The 17,833-nt window shown below is 45.6% G+C and overlaps 1 protein-coding gene across 1 annotated transcript; it reads right to left on the bottom strand.

Annotated features, from left to right (window-relative positions):
* Positions 1 to 2,339: 2,339 nt before the first annotated feature.
* MORC2 (MORC family CW-type zinc finger 2) lies at positions 2,340 to 17,275 on the bottom strand (the record flags this gene model as incomplete). Its single annotated transcript, XM_010073298.1, has 15 exons — positions 2,340 to 2,657; positions 3,591 to 3,779; positions 5,031 to 5,124; positions 5,222 to 5,413; positions 5,786 to 5,927; positions 6,720 to 6,774; positions 6,868 to 7,011; positions 7,384 to 7,770; positions 7,883 to 7,957; positions 8,310 to 8,442; positions 13,691 to 13,796; positions 15,157 to 15,285; positions 15,430 to 15,584; positions 16,131 to 16,269; positions 17,231 to 17,275. Coding segments are annotated over 15 exons (2,054 nt in total), but the record flags the coding sequence as incomplete, so codon positions are not given.
* Between the last annotated feature and the right edge of the window lie 558 nt (positions 17,276 to 17,833).

The following is a 17,833-nucleotide window of genomic DNA, read 5'->3' on the forward strand; positions in this document are numbered from 1 at the left end:
CTGCCGGGGGGAGGGGGGGTGACACCACCACTCCCGAGACACGGGGGCTTCCTCCTCTGACCCTCTCTGCTGTGCTACAGCTTGCCACCAATGCCACCAAATCCCCCCAGCAAGTGTGCCCGGGATTAAACAACAAATGTGTATATCCACAGCTCAAGCTGCTACAAAGAATTGTCCACAACCAGGAACGACAAGAGCCGACAGCAGGAGCACCAAGGATTGAGTGTTGCAGGGTAACGCACACTTCTCGCTCATGAAGTCACTGCATCAGCGCTACAGCAGCAGAGACCCTCACGATAGGTTCCTTGTATGGCTCCAGAGGGTACCCAGTGCCTGGGACAGATCCCAGAAGGGGACCCAGCCATCCCAGAGGTGGGGGGGACAACCTGAACCACCCCCAGCAGCGGGCTCAAAAGGGGACCAAGAAAAGAACAGGGTCTTATGTCTTCCTCCATTGTGGCTGAAATTCAGTCATTTTTCTACCACTGAGACCACACCGCTGTGAGCTGGTAATGTAGATGCCAGCTGGCAATTTCTGTTTCACCCGGGACAGATGACGATGTTTACTGTTCTCTCAGACCAATTTTTATTTTCCTGACTCTTTTCTTGTTCTTGCAGTGACATGGCCAATGGCAGTGACTGATCCTTTAGTTCCTCAGAGTGTCTTCCTCTTTTTCCACAGGACTTTTCACCTTTTCAGGTGGTAAGTTGATGTTGCACTCCCCCGTTTTGTGTGAGTAGGGGATCAAACTGTGTCAGGAAGCTCAAGAAATGTGTAAGAGCTATTTGTCCCACACTGGTACACTCCAGGTGTTATAAATTCAAGCTTGCAAGCAGCAGCATCTCTGAATGGTACTTTAATGAAATCTGGCTCTTCAGAATTTCTGCTGGCCACCTGGAAAGGACAGAGATCTCTTCTTTCACTTTAATATAAAACTCAGCTTCTACAGAAGGATCATTTTAATCTGAAGCACAAGTGTGCCATCACAATTTAACAAAACCTCCAATACATGTAAGGAAATAGAGAAGACTGGTGGACCTTGCTCGACCTTGCTCCTACATTTAAGGAACACTGCCCCTCTGTCCAGGAAGGTGTGTGGGGGTGAGGGGGATGGTCCTTACCTTCATTTATACTAGGAATGAAAACAGTCAGTCTCACTGTGTCGTGTTACAAGGACCTGAAATTCATGTAATAGCAAAAGTCTTCCCTCTCTCCTGGGATGCATAGAATTTGGGAGTTCTCCAGGACTGTAAACCATTAGTGCTTAAGATTTTCTGTGCAACAGGTTTAATTTGGATTTTTTTTTGCAAAACACCTATTAGACATTCAGCTGTCAAAAGAACCCAAATGGTCCAATTCATTTGATGTTCCTGAAGGTGGGTACCTCTCAGTCACGCTGTGTTTCTTTGAACCGCCAGGCTGTAAGGGATTTCAGTTTTCTGAGCACCAAGTTCATGGACATCTTGTCCTAGCAGACTTGAGAAGCTGGCTAGCCAGCAAACTCAGACCGATTCACCTTGGCCACAAGGGGCTTACTAGGAGCTGTAGTACAGATGGGAGGATGAGGGAAAGGCATTGTCCTTGCTGCTGACCCAGGGTCAGATGTGACTCAGCAATGCAGGGCTCCAAAGGCTCCAAATTCCAGCACCCTAATAAAATTACCTGGAACAACAAGTTGATCAAAGCAACACAAACCTCAGGGAGTGACAACAGAACAGAGGGTCAACTTTCTTTTCAGCTGGTTGAGGAGTTCTTCTGCTGTTGCAATTATGCCTCAAAGAAACAGCAGCAAAAGTGTGCAATAAGGTGACTGCTGGAAGAGAATCTTAACTCCTGCTTTTTCGCTCTGATGATCACAACCCACTATGAGGAGCCCAGGAGGCCATCCTCTTGCAGAAGGATCCTCAGCCTCTGACTGTTAGCATGGTGACAACTCCACCTGTTTATGGACACTTCATATTTGGGAAACTCACTGCACTTGCAAGTGCCAATCCCCTACCCACAACCCCCTCAGAACCACCAAGATTTCAACCCCTCCACTCATGCTCACACAGGGACTGTATTTTGATACCCTCTGTGTACCTCAAATTCCTACTCTTGGCTTTCTCTAGCTCAAGTTCAGCACCTTCAAAGTTTAAGTCCTGATGTCCTCTTCTGTAACTCAAAGCTTATTTTTAAGTTGCTGCCAAGTTCTTACTTGAGACAACCTGCTAGGCAGGATGTTTTGGTCTTCCAGGTTTAGCATGTGAACATACCCCAGATGCAAATAGAGTAATCACTCTTTTACCCCACTAAAAACATACAGCAACCCTCCCATCATATCAGGCACAGTTTCTATTTCTTTTAAAAATAAATATTTATAAACAAAAGGAAGAGATTCAGAGAACTACAATGTTAAAAATTTTCCTGCCAACAGCACAAATGTCTTTTTCATGTGAACTCACAAGCTGTACACCAACACAACATAAATACTGTCTAAAAAACCTCTCTCCTCATCAGCTGCCATAGTCCTCTACTGCAGGAATCCACATCTCCCATCCCAGCAACCAGCTCCTCTGCACTCCTCTAGGACTTGTACTGCGGCTGCTCAATCTCCTTTTGTGATCAAGTCCTCGATATACGCATCCAGTTCATCATCTGTATTAATATCAATGTCCTGAAACCAAAGGCACAAGAAATACCAGTGAAAAGTGAATCTTGAATAACAGTGCAAGAACAGACAAGACAGAGCATCCTCTGCAACATCTGTCCTGGTCAGCCTTGATGCCCTGACTTCCAGCACTCTCCAGCTGCTGACATCTGCTGTGAAAGCACCACCAACTTTCCTTGTCAGAGCCTGATGGACAACGCCTGGAAACGAGTCAGCACTTGTTCTCAAACAATGCACTTGAGCAATAGATATATTGTGCTGATCAGGGTTAAGTCAGTTTTTTGGTAATTTTTTTTTTTCTTAGCTTTAATACACATTTTCCTAATAGGGAGAAACTGCTTCCATCTGCTTTCAGCAGCTTTTCCATTGGGTGGTCTTAATTTTATTTAAAGTAGTTTTTTAATTTAAAGTTTATAAATTTAAAGTTTTTATTTAAATCTGCATTTGCAATTTTAATATTTAATAGTATAATTAATAAACAGATTTCACCATAACTTTTTTAATATTAAGTATTATTTGTTTAAATATCTGCATTTCTGTACATGGGGTTCAGAATCTTGCACCACCTTTCTGCCCAAGAATGGGGCAGAAATTCCCTGCAGAACACTGCTTATGACACAGAGAAATTCTCCTGCAGACCCATGTTTCATAGCAGAAAGCAGAAAACAGACAGAAGCTGTGCACTACGTACATGCCATGAAAAATCCATCTGGGAAAATTAACACTCATCAGGACCCTCAAAGCCTGCATCCCAAAAGGTGTGCACTCAGCCGCTTCTGATGGTCTAAGCCCAAGTTGCACCCAACTGAGAAAGAGCTGAAGCTCTTTCAGACCAGTTAAACACTGGTCTAAAGCATCTCAGGTGCCTGGAGGGGCCTGGGTCTGGGGAAGGTTGTTACTCCTGGGGCAGCTCTGGTTTCACACGCCTTCCTCACCCACCTCCTGCACTTTCTGCAGAAGCGCCACGATGTTAGTCCTCAGCTTCTGGAGTTTCTCCTCTGTTTCCCTCAGCCTTCTCTCTGAGTTGCGGAGGTTTTCTTCACAGGCTTTGGCCCGGGTGTCGGCACGTGTCTGATACGATTTGCACAGGTTCTGCAGACCTACTTCATACTGTTTGAAATATTCTTTCTGTAGAAGACAAAACACAACAGACAACATGTTAAGAAGAAGCACCGGGCGTCAAGAAAACCTCAGCACTCACAGCGTGTAGAAGAATCCAGCTACCAGCACGCTGTGACCGAACACCACCAGCCCCACACCGCTCCCCCTGCACGTCCTGCCCGTGGTCATCACCATTCCCACATGGACATTTCTGATTTGCCTACTGCAGGCAGCACAAAAATCACATGGTTTTTCACATTCCTCAAAGAGCAGAATTGCAACAAAAGCTCCCTGAGTACATATTAAGGATGCAGCATGTTTTAAAAAGCCTTAAACCACAGGTATGCTGTAGAAAGATCTGACAGCCTCTGTAGGCAGCGAGCTTCCTTAGTATAATCACCCAGACAACACAGCTTACTGCTGCGACGTAGGAACATCTACACTTGCAAGAAACTCCAGACAAGACCAATGTGTCCTGCAGAAGGAGCACGACGGGTGACTCAAGCAGATGCGTGAATTAACAAAGAGGAAAAGCCAAGAGAGACTGCCAACACATACCTTGTGAGTGAGGGAGCAGGGCACTTTCAAGACTACCAAGTAAGTACTGGCTTTTGTCATTTGTTCATCTGTAGGTGGCTTTTGTCACCTACAGATGCCTCCTGAAAAGGTGTCCCTTTGTAGTATGTCAGAGAATCCAGTACCATTTCTCTGCATTTCAGCCTGCACTGGACCTTCCAGTATCAGCAGAGAGATAGTGGTGCAGGCTCAGGCCCATCTATTCCTTGCTCAAATAAACAGAGGCCACACCAAAAGCTTTAAGATGTACAGCTGACCCACAGGTAGGCAGCCTGCTCCCCTGGAACACTGTGAAGGAAGTTGGCTTCTCTGTTCTCTCCCATTTTTAAGATTGCCTCTGCTAAGTTAGATTTACAAGACTGGGGGCAAAATGAACAGGTATGCCTATGTCCTATTTCTACAAACCTCTAACCTGGCCCCTCTTCTTTAAAAGCTTAACAGAAATAGACAAGAAGTTAGGATAGTAGCAGCTAACATCTTTCCCACACTGACGTATGGTAATTAAAAAAATCCTCAAACAACTGTCAAAAGACCTAAGGCATGTTTCACAGGCTCTCATTCTTTTTCTCAGCTATGTTAGCCTGCTAAGGATCCAAATAACCTTTGTAAGAGTGTGATCTTGGCACGATGCACAGTTGCCATAGGAATGGAATGTGTGCGGGGAAAACCCCAAACTTACTTTTCTAGAAATACTGAACTCACCAAAGGAAATGCCAACAACCCTTCTGAGCTCATGGAACTCAGCTCATTCTTGGAGATAGGAAAATTTGGAGGTAAGAAGTACCGCAAACAATTTCTATATGCAGGAAAGAAAAACACAAAGCCAGAATTGTGAGTTTAAAAGATTAAAGCAATTAGATTGCAGCAGCTCACAAGAACTGAAGTGTACCCACCGAAGGATCTGGACTAGTAAGTCTACTGTTTCTTGGCTGCTGCTGGGACCAGTGGTGTCTGGCTCAATTCTGACACAGTCTGAGGTAGAAGGTTCAGCCACAACAACCTCCTCTTCCTGCTGCGTATCTGGAGCCTGGTACTCAGGAGATGGAGGCTTCATCAACCTCACATCCTCACTGCCCTTCTCTACCCTGAAAAAAAAAAGATATTTAAGGATATTTAAGGGAAAGTCAGATATCTTTTTCTACATTGGCCATATCTGAAATGCTGTTACCAGCTTCATCAGAACCTGTACCCAGTTGTCACTCTGAGACCTCTAGATTACACAACAGGAACACCACATCAAAGCAATGGGCAGACTGTGGAGTCTGTCATGCTCATTCCTGTAAGGAATGGACAGTCCTGGACATACAGTTCCTGTAAGGAGCTGGACAGTCCTGAACACACACGTGCTCCCTAACATGGCAGCAACATATTTGTCTTCAGCATCTATGGAATTAAAATGGGGTCTTCCTCCTCAAAGCAAAACAAGCCTTCAAAAACCAGTAGCTAGAGATAGTTACCAGCGATCCCTTGGTGTGGTGTCTGTAGGAACATAATCAAACTTCACCTTCCAGCGTACTGCATGCTTGCCCATTTCCACAGCTGTGACACGGCCTGTGAACCACTCCTTGTTCACACGCACTTCCACATGCAGCCCTTTATCTGCAAACAGGACGACAGGAAAGATGTTTGCAAACAGATGCTGGAGAGCACATTCTGCATGAGCTCTAGAGAAGAGAGTGACACCCAGCAGGGAGAAAACCTAAACCTATGATAATTCCTTCAATGGCATGTAAACCATAAAAACACAGCTGTCACACAGTTCAACTCCTTCTTAGAAGCATTAAGATGCAAGAAAATTATATGGCATTTTCAGGCAGAAGACTTCTCTGGTACTACAGGCTATTTGACATGGGCATTCCAGGCTTGTGTTGGCCACCAGGACAATTTGTTTGCCATGCAAACTGGGTCACTTTCCAGACAGCTCCTTGGGAACAAGCTGAAGAAATGCCCTACTCTGGCAGAAGGTGCAATACCATACTAGCTATCATCTTTCCTGAGGGTCTTTCAGCCCTTCTCTCACAGCAGTGCAGCAGGTCTAGGTACAGTCCTCAGCGTTTCCCAGGTAGCAAAGCCCCATGATCCATTCAGTTAGGAAGGGTGAGAAAACATCAGTCTACACCACACAGCCAAGCATCACACCCATTAATGTGACGCAGACCTCAGATTACAGATCTTCCCATGCCACAGTTGCCTCTTGTCTAACCAAGGGGTTCCTGGCCAAAATGTTTCATGCAAGTTAGTCATCTTGGAGTTTGGGACCCAAATTTACACTAATTCTTAATTTAAAAAGCTCATTAATGAAATCACACGTTTAACCAGTGAGTCTAGTTCTGCAACAGTTCTTTTCCACTGTGTTAAATACCGGAGGCAGTTCAAGGGTTCATTTCTCACCTTTCTGAGCTTTCTTCATTTCTGACAGCTCTTCTTCCCCAGCACTGTCGGTGAGCTGTGAGCAGAGAGAGCTCAGATTAGCTGCCTTCCAACAAGATTATAAACACCTGACAAATACCTTCTGCTGGGGAAACCAGTGCACTCTCACCTCTACCACCACCTCACTGGAATCCTTTTTCTCTTCTTTCACTGACACAAATTTGCCCCGTTTTGTCTTCTCCTTCTTGTGCTCCCCCTCCTCCTCAGACCCATCCTCTGTGGTATTCAAGGTCCTCTTCCGACTGGTGGAGGCCTGTAGGAAGCAAAAAAACTTCAGCTATAATTCCAGCATACTACCAACCAAAACCCCCTTTCAGTAAAGTTAGGAAAAAAAAATGCTCAGTATCCAGTATTTCATTTGATAGTTAATTAGCCTTTCCAGAAGGTTTTAGCAGGTGCTACGTGATCATGCAAACGCTCACCCTGCCACTCCACATTCTTTTTTTTTTTCTGGGGAATCAGCCTGGTCTAACAGGAAAGAGATGAAACAAGTCTTCATGAGGGGTGCAGAATGGCACCCTAGCCCAAGAGTAAAAGTTATCTTGTCCTGTGCAGGGACTACAGTGCAAATCCCATGCAACAGAACAGGACAGGAGCTGACAGTTTTCGTCCCCTTGAGTCTCACCTGTGTGCATTTGACAACGGCAGATTTCTTTAGTGCTGGCACCTTGGCAGCTTTTGTACTGGGTGTCTCGTGTGAGCTTTTGGGGTTCGGCAGGGCAGCAGAGGGTGTTTTCATTGCGGTACCTGGTTTGGCAAGAGTTTTTAAAGTGCTGTTAGACTTTCCAGCTGTCACAGTGTGCTGGTGTGTCCTGGAAGTGCTGGCCTCCTCCTTGGAGAGCATGCTTGCCAGTTTGGGAGTGCTGACATGTGGCCAAGTTGACGAGCTCTTTTTTGGCTGACTGATGGACTTGGGAAGAGGCGAAGGTGGTGGTCTGCTGGGAGCATTTTTGATTACATCAGGTAAAGGAGGAGATCGCGGGCGCTGAGGTCGGGTCTGTGACTGGGTGTTCTGAAACAAATGAATGTACAGAGAGAGGAAGGACGGAAGAGTCAGGCACTGCTTTTCAGAGCAGCTAAGGATAGCACAGAGAGTACAAAGCCTACTGCAGTATTCCATTTACCTCCCCTGCAGGCCGTGTGGTTGCTTCCAGAGGCAGTTTCTTTATGTCAGCTTGAGATCGAATTGGAGTAGTTTTCTATTAAAAAAACACAAAGGAAAAATCAGAAAGGCCATCTTTAAAAGCTGTCAGGGCCTGCCTGAACCCAGCCCAGCAAACAGTTTTCCAGTTTAAAATCAACAATTAGAAGGTGTGTTCTGTGTCCTTCAAGAGATATCCCTTCATCTGAACACCAGCAGTCACTCCCCATTTTCCTAGCAGAAAATGAAAAGCAAGCTGAGATGCATGTTTTCTGTTATTAAAACAAACCCTACCCTATGAAGGAGCACAAGTGGCATTACAGGCTGAGACAGACATGACTCTGCATCAGCCACTTGCACTAGGAGATCCCTCAAACCTTCTGTGCTTGGCTGGTGACCTCCAGATTCACCTGCAGAGCTTCCAGCTTTTCCTGCTGCTGGCGGATTTTCTCTGTCAGTTGTTTCTGCTTTTCCTCCTGTGATTTCAAGTCTTTCTTCAGAGTTCCCAGTGGTACTTTCTGCTTCTGCTCTGCAGCTTCACATCTAGCATGAAGGGAATGCAAGACAACCTCAGCAACGACAGCAGAACCTGCACTGTCTCACACACACAGCATGGTCCCTATATTCCAGCCCAAATGCAGCAATAAAACCACTTCCCCTTCTGCAGTAGCTGCAACCTCAAAAACAGTGGTTTTCTTCGTGGGAAACACATATACGATTTAAGGATCAAAAGCACAGTTGTTAAAAAACAAGCCATTTAGGCTAGGAATTACCAAGAGCCCAGGACCTAAAGAAAGCTTAGGAACAGCTGCAACTGGTTTTCTATGCCGTTTCTGTACTCTGGATTTTACAGCAATGATCCTTCCTATGAACTTACACCTTCATATCAATTCCTCTTTTTACAGACTTCCTTTCCATTTAGAAAGGAAAGCTTACTCCCAGTAACCCGTGATTAAGATGCCGTTTTACACAAGCCTTCCAACAGAAGATGCACTTCACCTTGCTGCCCAAGGCTCCAAAGTTTTCCTTTGCAATATCCCGTAACTATCTGCTTTTCCCATCCTGTTCAGCTTACAGCCTACAGAACAGTGGTGAGTATCCTACTCCCTCAGGTCCTCTCAGCAGAATCCTGGAAGAGACTTTGAGAGAGGACAAAAATGCAGGTAGAAAATACATGAAAGCAGACTGACATCACGTTCCAGCTTCTGGCTGAGCATCTGGCCATCAGGAGCACTGCCAGAGGAAGCAGAGACACCGAGGGGTTACCAGGCTCATCTCCTGTCACAGAATTGAGTGATGGACAGTCACACACCAGGATAAACCCCTTCTGGGCAAAGTCATCCAGAGATGACAGGAGACAGGAAAGCAACAGTACCACGACAACTCTTGCACAACGCAAGGGACCCAGCTGACTCCTACACTGCCCTGGAGCCGAGCTGTTGAAAACCTCCTGCAAGTGTGAGTCTTAAGATAAACAGAGGACCCTGCTCTCGGGGATTACAGAGAGCTCCAAGATCTCTGATCCTGAACCTGCCAGCTGATGGGATATCCCCTCGTCTGCAAGATACATACTGTGATCAGCTTTGTCCATGGAAAGGAGCACAAGCTGCAGTTTCTCCATCAGCCCCTTCTCAGCTGAAGCACTACAGGGGAGTTTTTCATAGAGCAATTACTTCCTCAGCTAAGAAAGTATCTATCATCACTGCAGAATGACTGCCTGATACCAAAGCTGCAATTCCCAAAGAGAAAGCTGAACAAGTGGTACTATATGCACATTTCCCAGCAGAGAAAGGCCATCTCCTAATGCCACTGCACGGACTGAGGCTGAAAACATTGTTAAGATGTATCTTACAGCACAAGGAAGTATGAAAGCGCTCCTTAGTTCTGCTAACAGGAAAAAAATTAAGACTACTCATGACATTCAAAACCACAGATTGCATCACTAGAGGCAGCAAGTCAGAAAAAAAGGAATTATTTTTGTAGTCAGAACAGTCTGCAATTCATCACCAAGACTCCAGTGATGCTCAAGGAGCTTTGAGCCAGAGTCATCTTCAGCTGGTGTTTCGGCCATGAGACCAAACACCATTCAGGACCCAAACAGATTTTAGGTAACAAAAGGGAGGAGAGCAAACCTGACACTGCAGTGTAATATAGTGCCTTCTGTGTGACAAAATGAGCAACGGTGCCACTTAGTGTTGACCCCAACACAGACTGTGGCATTGGAAGTGGTGACTGCTTTACATGACAGAGCTGGAGAGGGGCATTCAGCTCCCATGACCTGGGACAACATGCCACCAGGAGAAACTGAGGTGTAGGTGGACAAATCAGAAGGGCAGGGAGCAGCTCAGTGCCAAGAGTGGACACAATGCAGGCAAACAATGCTGAGGCAGTCAAAACCACCATGTCGTCTTCTGATGCCAGAAGAATCTGAACACCAGCTTTGACAGAGCTTCTTCTTCAGCTTGGCTGGATGAGATTCTGCACAGACTCTCGCGGTGCACAAGCTTGTGGCCCCCCACCCATGGTGCCAACAGCGATGCTTCCCAAACCCTCAGTCCTCCCTCAGACAGTACAAATACCTGGAATGGAACAGCTGGGGAACATGGTAAAGACATGGAAGTGAAAGTGTCCAAACCCATGGCACACGGACACAGCAAGTGTACAGCACTTGGAAGGGAAGATGAGAAGTGCAGTGACTGCAAGGAAGCCCTGCTTTCTACTGACACCAACCGAGCCAGACGAGTGCTACTGCAACTGCTGTAGAAAACCTTCTGGCTTGTGCAAAAGGACACAACTGCACTCACTGTTCCAACGTGCACGTAAGTCTACTCAGTCCGAACATATTCTAGAGTTAATTCATCCTCCCAGAGTAAGACTCCGGAGATCCCTTTCAAAGAAGCTGAAAGGACCAGAAGTTTGGATGACCTGTCCAAAGTACCTCACCTGCCCTTTCCCACCTCCCTGCAAGGGGGATGTGGGAAGATACCACGCATGTGCACACTGCAGAGACACTCTAACTCATTCCAACCAACGTCCCAACATGTTCTCATATGAAATTCAGTCAACTCCCTCCAAATTTTTGAGGTATTGCAAATACAAAATGTAAATTATTTCATTAGTAAATCAAGTTCCCATTGACAAAAAAAGCTCACCTGCATGTACACAAGAGCACAAAGACAACAGCAGGTGGGGGAACCTGAGTAACACCCTTCCCTGGCTACTCCCAGGCCATCCCAGGAGACACCAGCCCATCCAAGGCCCATTTCCACAAGCCCAGAGGCGCAAAGGCAGCTCAGGGAATGCAAATTATGTACTTAGAGGAAGAGATACTCTGTTTGAGCTCCTGCCAGGGCTGTCCCAGGGCAGCCTCAGTCCCAGTGTCCAGCCATGGGAGCAGCTCTCCAAACCATCCTCTCCAATGGGAGGAACCAAAAGCAGTTAAAGGAAGGGATTAAGATGATTTGGGGAGGAACAAACATGGGAAAACAGAGAAATAAAAGGCTAAAAAGGGCCAGTTGTACATAAACAGTTCGCTGGTCAGCACACTTGTCTTTGTACTAAATCCATTTCCATTTTTCTGTGCGAGGGGCTCTATTCTGTGTGTGCACACGTGGATGGGGGTCTGAGTGCCAGCAGCTGGAGACCACCAGTTGCAGGGGCTTGTGTGCCTGGGGGCCACCAGCTGCAGTGACTGTAGGCATGCACAGCAAATGCTCGTCTGGATGAGTCAGCAAGGAGGTGGCCTGGGAGCAAAGGGAGGGGATGTCTAAGGGCAAGCCTGCAGGAGCTGGCTACCAGAGGGACGGGGGAGTCCCGCCTGACTGCTGGAGATGGGTATGGGGGTGTAGGCTGAGCTGTGGGTGCCTCTAAGCAGGAGGCACCTGGGAAGAGCAAGGATCCAGATCCGCTACGGGATGGAGAGCGTGAGACAATGGGAGGTCTGTAGTGTGCATGTGTTATTTGTGTCCACATGAGGAGGTCTGTACCTTATCCTTTGGGGCTGCAGGCCTCAGGGCTCATCTATCTCAGTGCAAGTAACCAGAGGGACCGGATCCAGGGGCCAGATATGAACATGAGTATTTCCACTAGTGGTCCTTCATCCTGATCAGCCAAGAAGGAAAAGGATGAGGCTGCTCATGCAGTCTGTGTGGGTGCTGCACGCATCCCCCTGTGTTGATCTGCGTGGCTGGATGTGCGTACACGTGTGGTCCATCCATGTTCGTGCGTGTGTGTCTGCCAGCAGCACATTCCCAGCCTTGCTGCTGCTTCCACCTCAGGGGCTGGAGGCACGGCAGCCTCTTCTTGGGCTTGCAGATTCAGTCCCACCTCAGCAGTTTAGTCAGAGGACATCCTCAGCACAACCACAGTCTTTGTAGCTCCACACCAGGGCACAAATACATGGAGCAACAGGGAAGTTAGCATTGGTATTCTTCCAATGACAAGTGCCAAAAGGAAGAATCCAGAAAATCAATACTTTCCAAATACCAACATCAACACTTCTTTGTACCTTTTTCAGCCACAGATGTTAACATTCTTATTCTGATTAAAAGTTACCATTTGGAGTAATTCCCTTTGTCTTTAAGCACTGAGCCAAGGCACCTGAATTACAGCTGAGCAGCTTCCCTCGTCATACAACAAAGACAAGAATCAGCTTCTAGCAGTGTCTCTTTCCACAGCAGAACAAGCAGCCTAGAGCTATTGTTTTTCTCATTCAAATAAATGACTAGATTCTACCTAAATTTTATAACTGAAACAGAGCGCTGGTACATTAATTGATGTGTTGCTCCCTCAAGTGTGCAAAATGTCATTCTTGCGCTCACTGCAACTCAAAGGTGTTGATGCAGTTTGTGTGCCTGATGGCAATAAAGACGACTGCAAAGACCCCAGTGAATACATACTGCTCCCAGCCTGAGCTTATGACTATTCTTCAATTGCTGTCTGTGCTACCTACATTAAAGTTAACATGCATAAACTAAGACTACAATCAGTAGCCTTGCAGAAAAACCATAAAGAAACCTAATTTCACCAAATCAATGGCTGCAGTTGGAGGGGCCTTTGGAGGTCTCTGGTCCAACCCCCTGCTCAGGCAGGGCCACTCAGAACTGATTGCCCAGGACCATGTCCTGGAATATCTCCAAGGATGGAGACTGCACAACCTCTCTGGTCAACCTGTGCCAGTGCTCGGTCACCCTTGGAGGGAAAAAGTACTTCCTGACGTGCTGAGGGAACCTCCGGTGTTCCAGTTTAAACCCATTGCCTCTGGTCCTGCCACTGGGCACCACTGGGAAGACCCAGGCTCTGTCCTCTTTGCAGCCTGCCTTCAGGTATTTATATACATTGATGAGATACCCTTGAGCCTTCTCTGCTCCCAGATGAACAGCATATATGGTGCCTGAGGTTGTTCCTCCCCAGGGGCAGGACTTCGTGCTTCTCCTTGCTGAACATCATGAGGTTTCTGTTGGCCCATTTCTCCAGCCTGTCCAGGTCCATCTGGATAGATGCACAACCCTCTGACATATCAGTCGCTCCTCCCTCTTTGGTGTCATCTACAAACCTGCTGAGGGTGCACTCTGCAATTTGTGTATTGCACAAATGCCTATTAGCACGTCAACTGCAAATCATCATCACTGCAATACATCATCACTACTTTTTCGCAGACTGTGAGCACAGCTTAAGGGTACAGAATTACTGCCTATCCCTTCAATTTTTCCCAAAGAACAGCTGACCACCAAAAAAAAAAAGCGTACATAAGGCACACTGCAGAAAAGTCTCTATATTCACTGATTCTTACCTGTCTTGTTCAGGATCGGGGTTCATAGAGCATACCCAGCTATCAGGGTAATTCTTCTCCACTGAACTCAGCTGGAATGGGAGAGTCCGCCATTTCAGACATACATCTGTCAGACAAACACTTTGCAAGTCAGAAATATACAGTCTGAGCCACAAAATCATCTTTTTTCCCATAGCAATTCTCAAGCCCATTTAAAGCCCAGGGACCACACCAATTTCCAAAGTTTATCCAATGACAATAAGACTAGTGGCCAAGACTAGGGGCCAAAAAAAAAAAAAAAGTGAGACAGCCACAGGATATACTAAGTGAATTCTTGCTTCATGTCCACAAAATGCTTAGAGGAAGACCAAAAATCTAAAATCTTGTACAAGGCATCCATAACAAGAATCTGATGAAGCCTGACATCAGTCGTTACTAGAGGACCTCACACTCACTGCTGCATGTACAAACCGAACTGAATAGCCAGTCCTGAAATCACAGCTCATCCCAAGAGTCATGCTGTCTCTTACTGATATCAAACCAAAACAAGTCAGAGATCTATCCACTAAAAAAAAAAAATATATACATATATAATAATCTATTAAATTTTAGATGAACCAGGAAGACAGACTTGGCTTTCAGAGCATTGCTGGCCTACCAGGAAATCAACACCTTAAAAAAATAAATGCAAGTGTTCTTAAATCAGGCTCTGGAAGGAGAAGGACATCAACAGCAGAGGATAAGAAGAATGTCAGGAAAGCCACTCCTCTTTAGGAGGAACTTGGAAAAGACTGAGAAAACCATCAAGGCATGAGAGCCCAACAAAATAATTCCACAAGACTGGCCTCACACTCCTTGCTACATCCCCATCCCCAAGCCCTGTGGGGAAAATGGGGTCAAGGGAGTTTGGTGTCCCTCTACTAAGAGACATAGTGCTTGTGTTGAGATCTCCCTTACTCGAGTAAGGGTTTAGCCAGAGCTGTTTAGAGGTGCACAGAAGAAAACTTGCATTAAATTTGAAGGTTGACTGTAAATGGTTCCCTTCTATGCTCACACTTAGTAAGATTAGCAGGCCAGTGCACCAGAATACAAATCACTTGGCCATTTTCCATGGCCTATGGGGAAGTTTCAGATCTTATTCTAGCGTTGGAATGGGTGGCTGTGGCCAGTTCCATTTTGTGTGACATTTCTAAGCCCATTCTCAACACTGCTACTGGCCACACCTGCCCCGTTTTGTAAGGGCACCTGAAGAACATTACAGTTCGTAAGCTATGCAGGAAAGGAACCTTATGCCAAGATGTCTAAGTGTGCCATCATGTGCAGTCAAAGGCAACTCACAGAAGGAGACAAGCCCTAGAAGGCAATAACGATAGCAAAGCTCATTGTAAATCTCCTACCCATTTAGCTGCTCCCCAACTGCAGCCAGGAGTCTCCCCCCGCTTCCCCAGGGAGGACCAGCCTCCTAACTGTAGCCTGGTTGGACGCACCGCACTGAATTGTGGTAGGGATCTCCATGGCTCTCCGGCGTTTGTAGCGCAGTTCGCTAGATGGAGGCTGGTTCCAGTTTGCTGACAAATAACCAAATTCATCCCAGAACTTGATGATGCCTCTCTGGGCTGGAAAACAAACAAGCCCTTGCTCACTGTGGAGTCATTACCACAAAAATCACCACCTGCACTCTTGGCTGCTGTCCCCTTTAGCTGCCTTCCAGCCACTAAAGTTTCCCCTTCCAGCCCCTGGTAATTGTGAAGCTTCATTACCTATAGCAACATCCTTCCAATATTGAGCCAAATGGTCTCCCATGGCCTTCAGCAAGTGTCGATACTCTTTGGCGTCAGCGAAGTCTTGTTTATTATGGGTTGGCTCCAGAACCAAATAGGGCACATCCACCACGCCTACCACTCCACCACATGCCCTGGAAGAGGGACACAAAATCACAAACATCATTAAAATACCAGGCTGTTGTTCAGAGAAACAATATTGAATACACAAGGTTACACACACACAGACACACACACTCTCACCCACCCATTCCTGCAGCAGTACTAGTTTTAATTTATCAGCCTTCTAAATCAGACTCAAGCCAGCATGCAAAAAGTAAGGTGGGTTCAAATATTTGTATTTGCTTTCAAGACCTATTCTCCCTGTCCCTAGCACGAGGCAGTATTGCTACCAGCATTCATCAGCCCCAAATGCCAGCACTGAGCACAAAAGCCTCGTACTGCCGCAGGTATGACCAAAATCTGTGTAGAGAACTCTCTGCCAAAAATACAGGGAAATACTGGGTAATAATAAACATAATTTATTTGTCAGAAACCAAACTAAAGGCTGACAAAATGGGTAAGCCTCATGCTTGTGAAGAATGATCAATGCAGAACAAGGTTACTGCAGAGCCCAAGTTGTATGTAGGAACATGACAGGCTTAAGCAAAAAGATTGCTGAAAAATCTCCAGGAACTCACATGCCACCCTCCAGCTGCGGGCCCACCTTCTCGTACATCTTTATCAGTCGGCTGCAGTTGTAAATGAACATGCCATCCAATTCGCGCTGCTCAATGTTCACACCAAAGATAAAATTCAGTTCCTTGGGTTCCTTCAGCGCTCTGTAAGAAAATGAAACAGAGCCTCAGAGGTCATGAAAATAAAACTAACTATTTGCTGACATTAGACGGAGGGTATGGAAGTCCAGCACCTTGAGTATTATGGGTTTACTAACACTGTAGTCTGCTATTTCTAAAAACCACCAAGCATTTGTTGAATGTGCATTACAATGAAACATGAAAAAAATACAAAAACTTTGCAATACAGACACTAATTTAGGCTGGACAGTATCTGTTCAGATAATTTAATTATTTATTTTGATATGTTTTCTCCTTCAGGATTGGATTCTTGTTTTTACTGCAGATCTGCTTTTTCAAAAAAATTACAGTTAACTAGTTTTATGAAAGTACTGTTAGGTACAGACTGGTCCTCTCCAATGCTATTTCGGGTTGTATTTTCCAGATGTAGATCTCTATGCTAGATAAAGCACAGAAACTAAGATTTTTATACAAAACTACAGTTTTGTATCCAGATTCTATCCAGATTTTGTGAAAGTTCTCGTAATTACAAGTTTTACAGTGCTATTCCTTTATGTTTGAAAGCTGGAAGATACAACACACAGCCCAAGCAGAGTGTTTTTTCTGGACGTGACAGGATGGCAATTTGCATTACTTCTACTTTATCTATGCAGCAGATGTCTTCAACAAAAGTTGGCCTCAAGTATGTTTGTGGACACACACAGATAGCTGAATCTTTGATCATCAGGAATTGTATCTCCTGTGATGCAGAAAGCCTCAAGAGGTTCATGTATCTGTGCGTTATAAATCAAACAAAACGCCCGTGTCTCACAAACAGAACTATTGCTCTTTAACAGACTAAATTAAGTAGGTTCCACAGCTTCCATGAAATCCATGCTGAGCATTTTTCATAATGAGGATCCTCAGCTTCAGGCTGAGGGTATCATCAAATGTCCAAACTCTTAACTATTGCAAGGCATAGTCTACACCACTGTCCTACCCACCCCTCTCATTTTTGACCTCCCTTATTTTTCCCCCCACATCAAATTCTTAGCACTTATCTCAATTAAGAATCAGACTTCTTAAGTTATTGGTTGAAGATAGTGGAATTCTTTACAATGATCTGTTGATCAGCTATTAAGAGAACCTGAGCTGTGCACGCAGGAGCAGAGCACAATAATCATGTGCAGATATAAGATCTAAGTCTGTCTTAACAGTCAAGCATCTCAAAATAAATCCCTGAAATAGATTCATTTCATGCACATTTCCAGTTTAAAGCCATCCTCTTCCCCACACAGATGTACAGGTACCCTGTAACACACCTTCCTTTAAGCAGATTACTCTAAAATAAATTATTAGGAAAACAGCTGAAATAGCAGCTTTCAGTAATTTTAAAGCTAAACCTTTGCCAAGAGGTGTTTTGAACACTGACAACATAGAAGCTGGGCTAGAACGTCAGCCTTTTGGTCTCAGCTCATCCAGCTGGACAACTGAGATTTGAGAGCATGAGCAGGTGTGGTAAAACGCCCATCTCAGGCATTTTTTTTTTCCCTAACTTCTGGAAAAGGATGTAGAGCGTTAAATTTCAAGTAACAACACGGACTGAC

The sequence above is a fragment of the Pterocles gutturalis genome, unplaced genomic scaffold (genome assembly GCF_000699245.1).
Source record: "Pterocles gutturalis isolate BGI_N339 unplaced genomic scaffold, ASM69924v1 scaffold11247, whole genome shotgun sequence".
NCBI lineage: Eukaryota > Metazoa > Chordata > Aves > Pterocliformes > Pteroclidae > Pterocles > Pterocles gutturalis.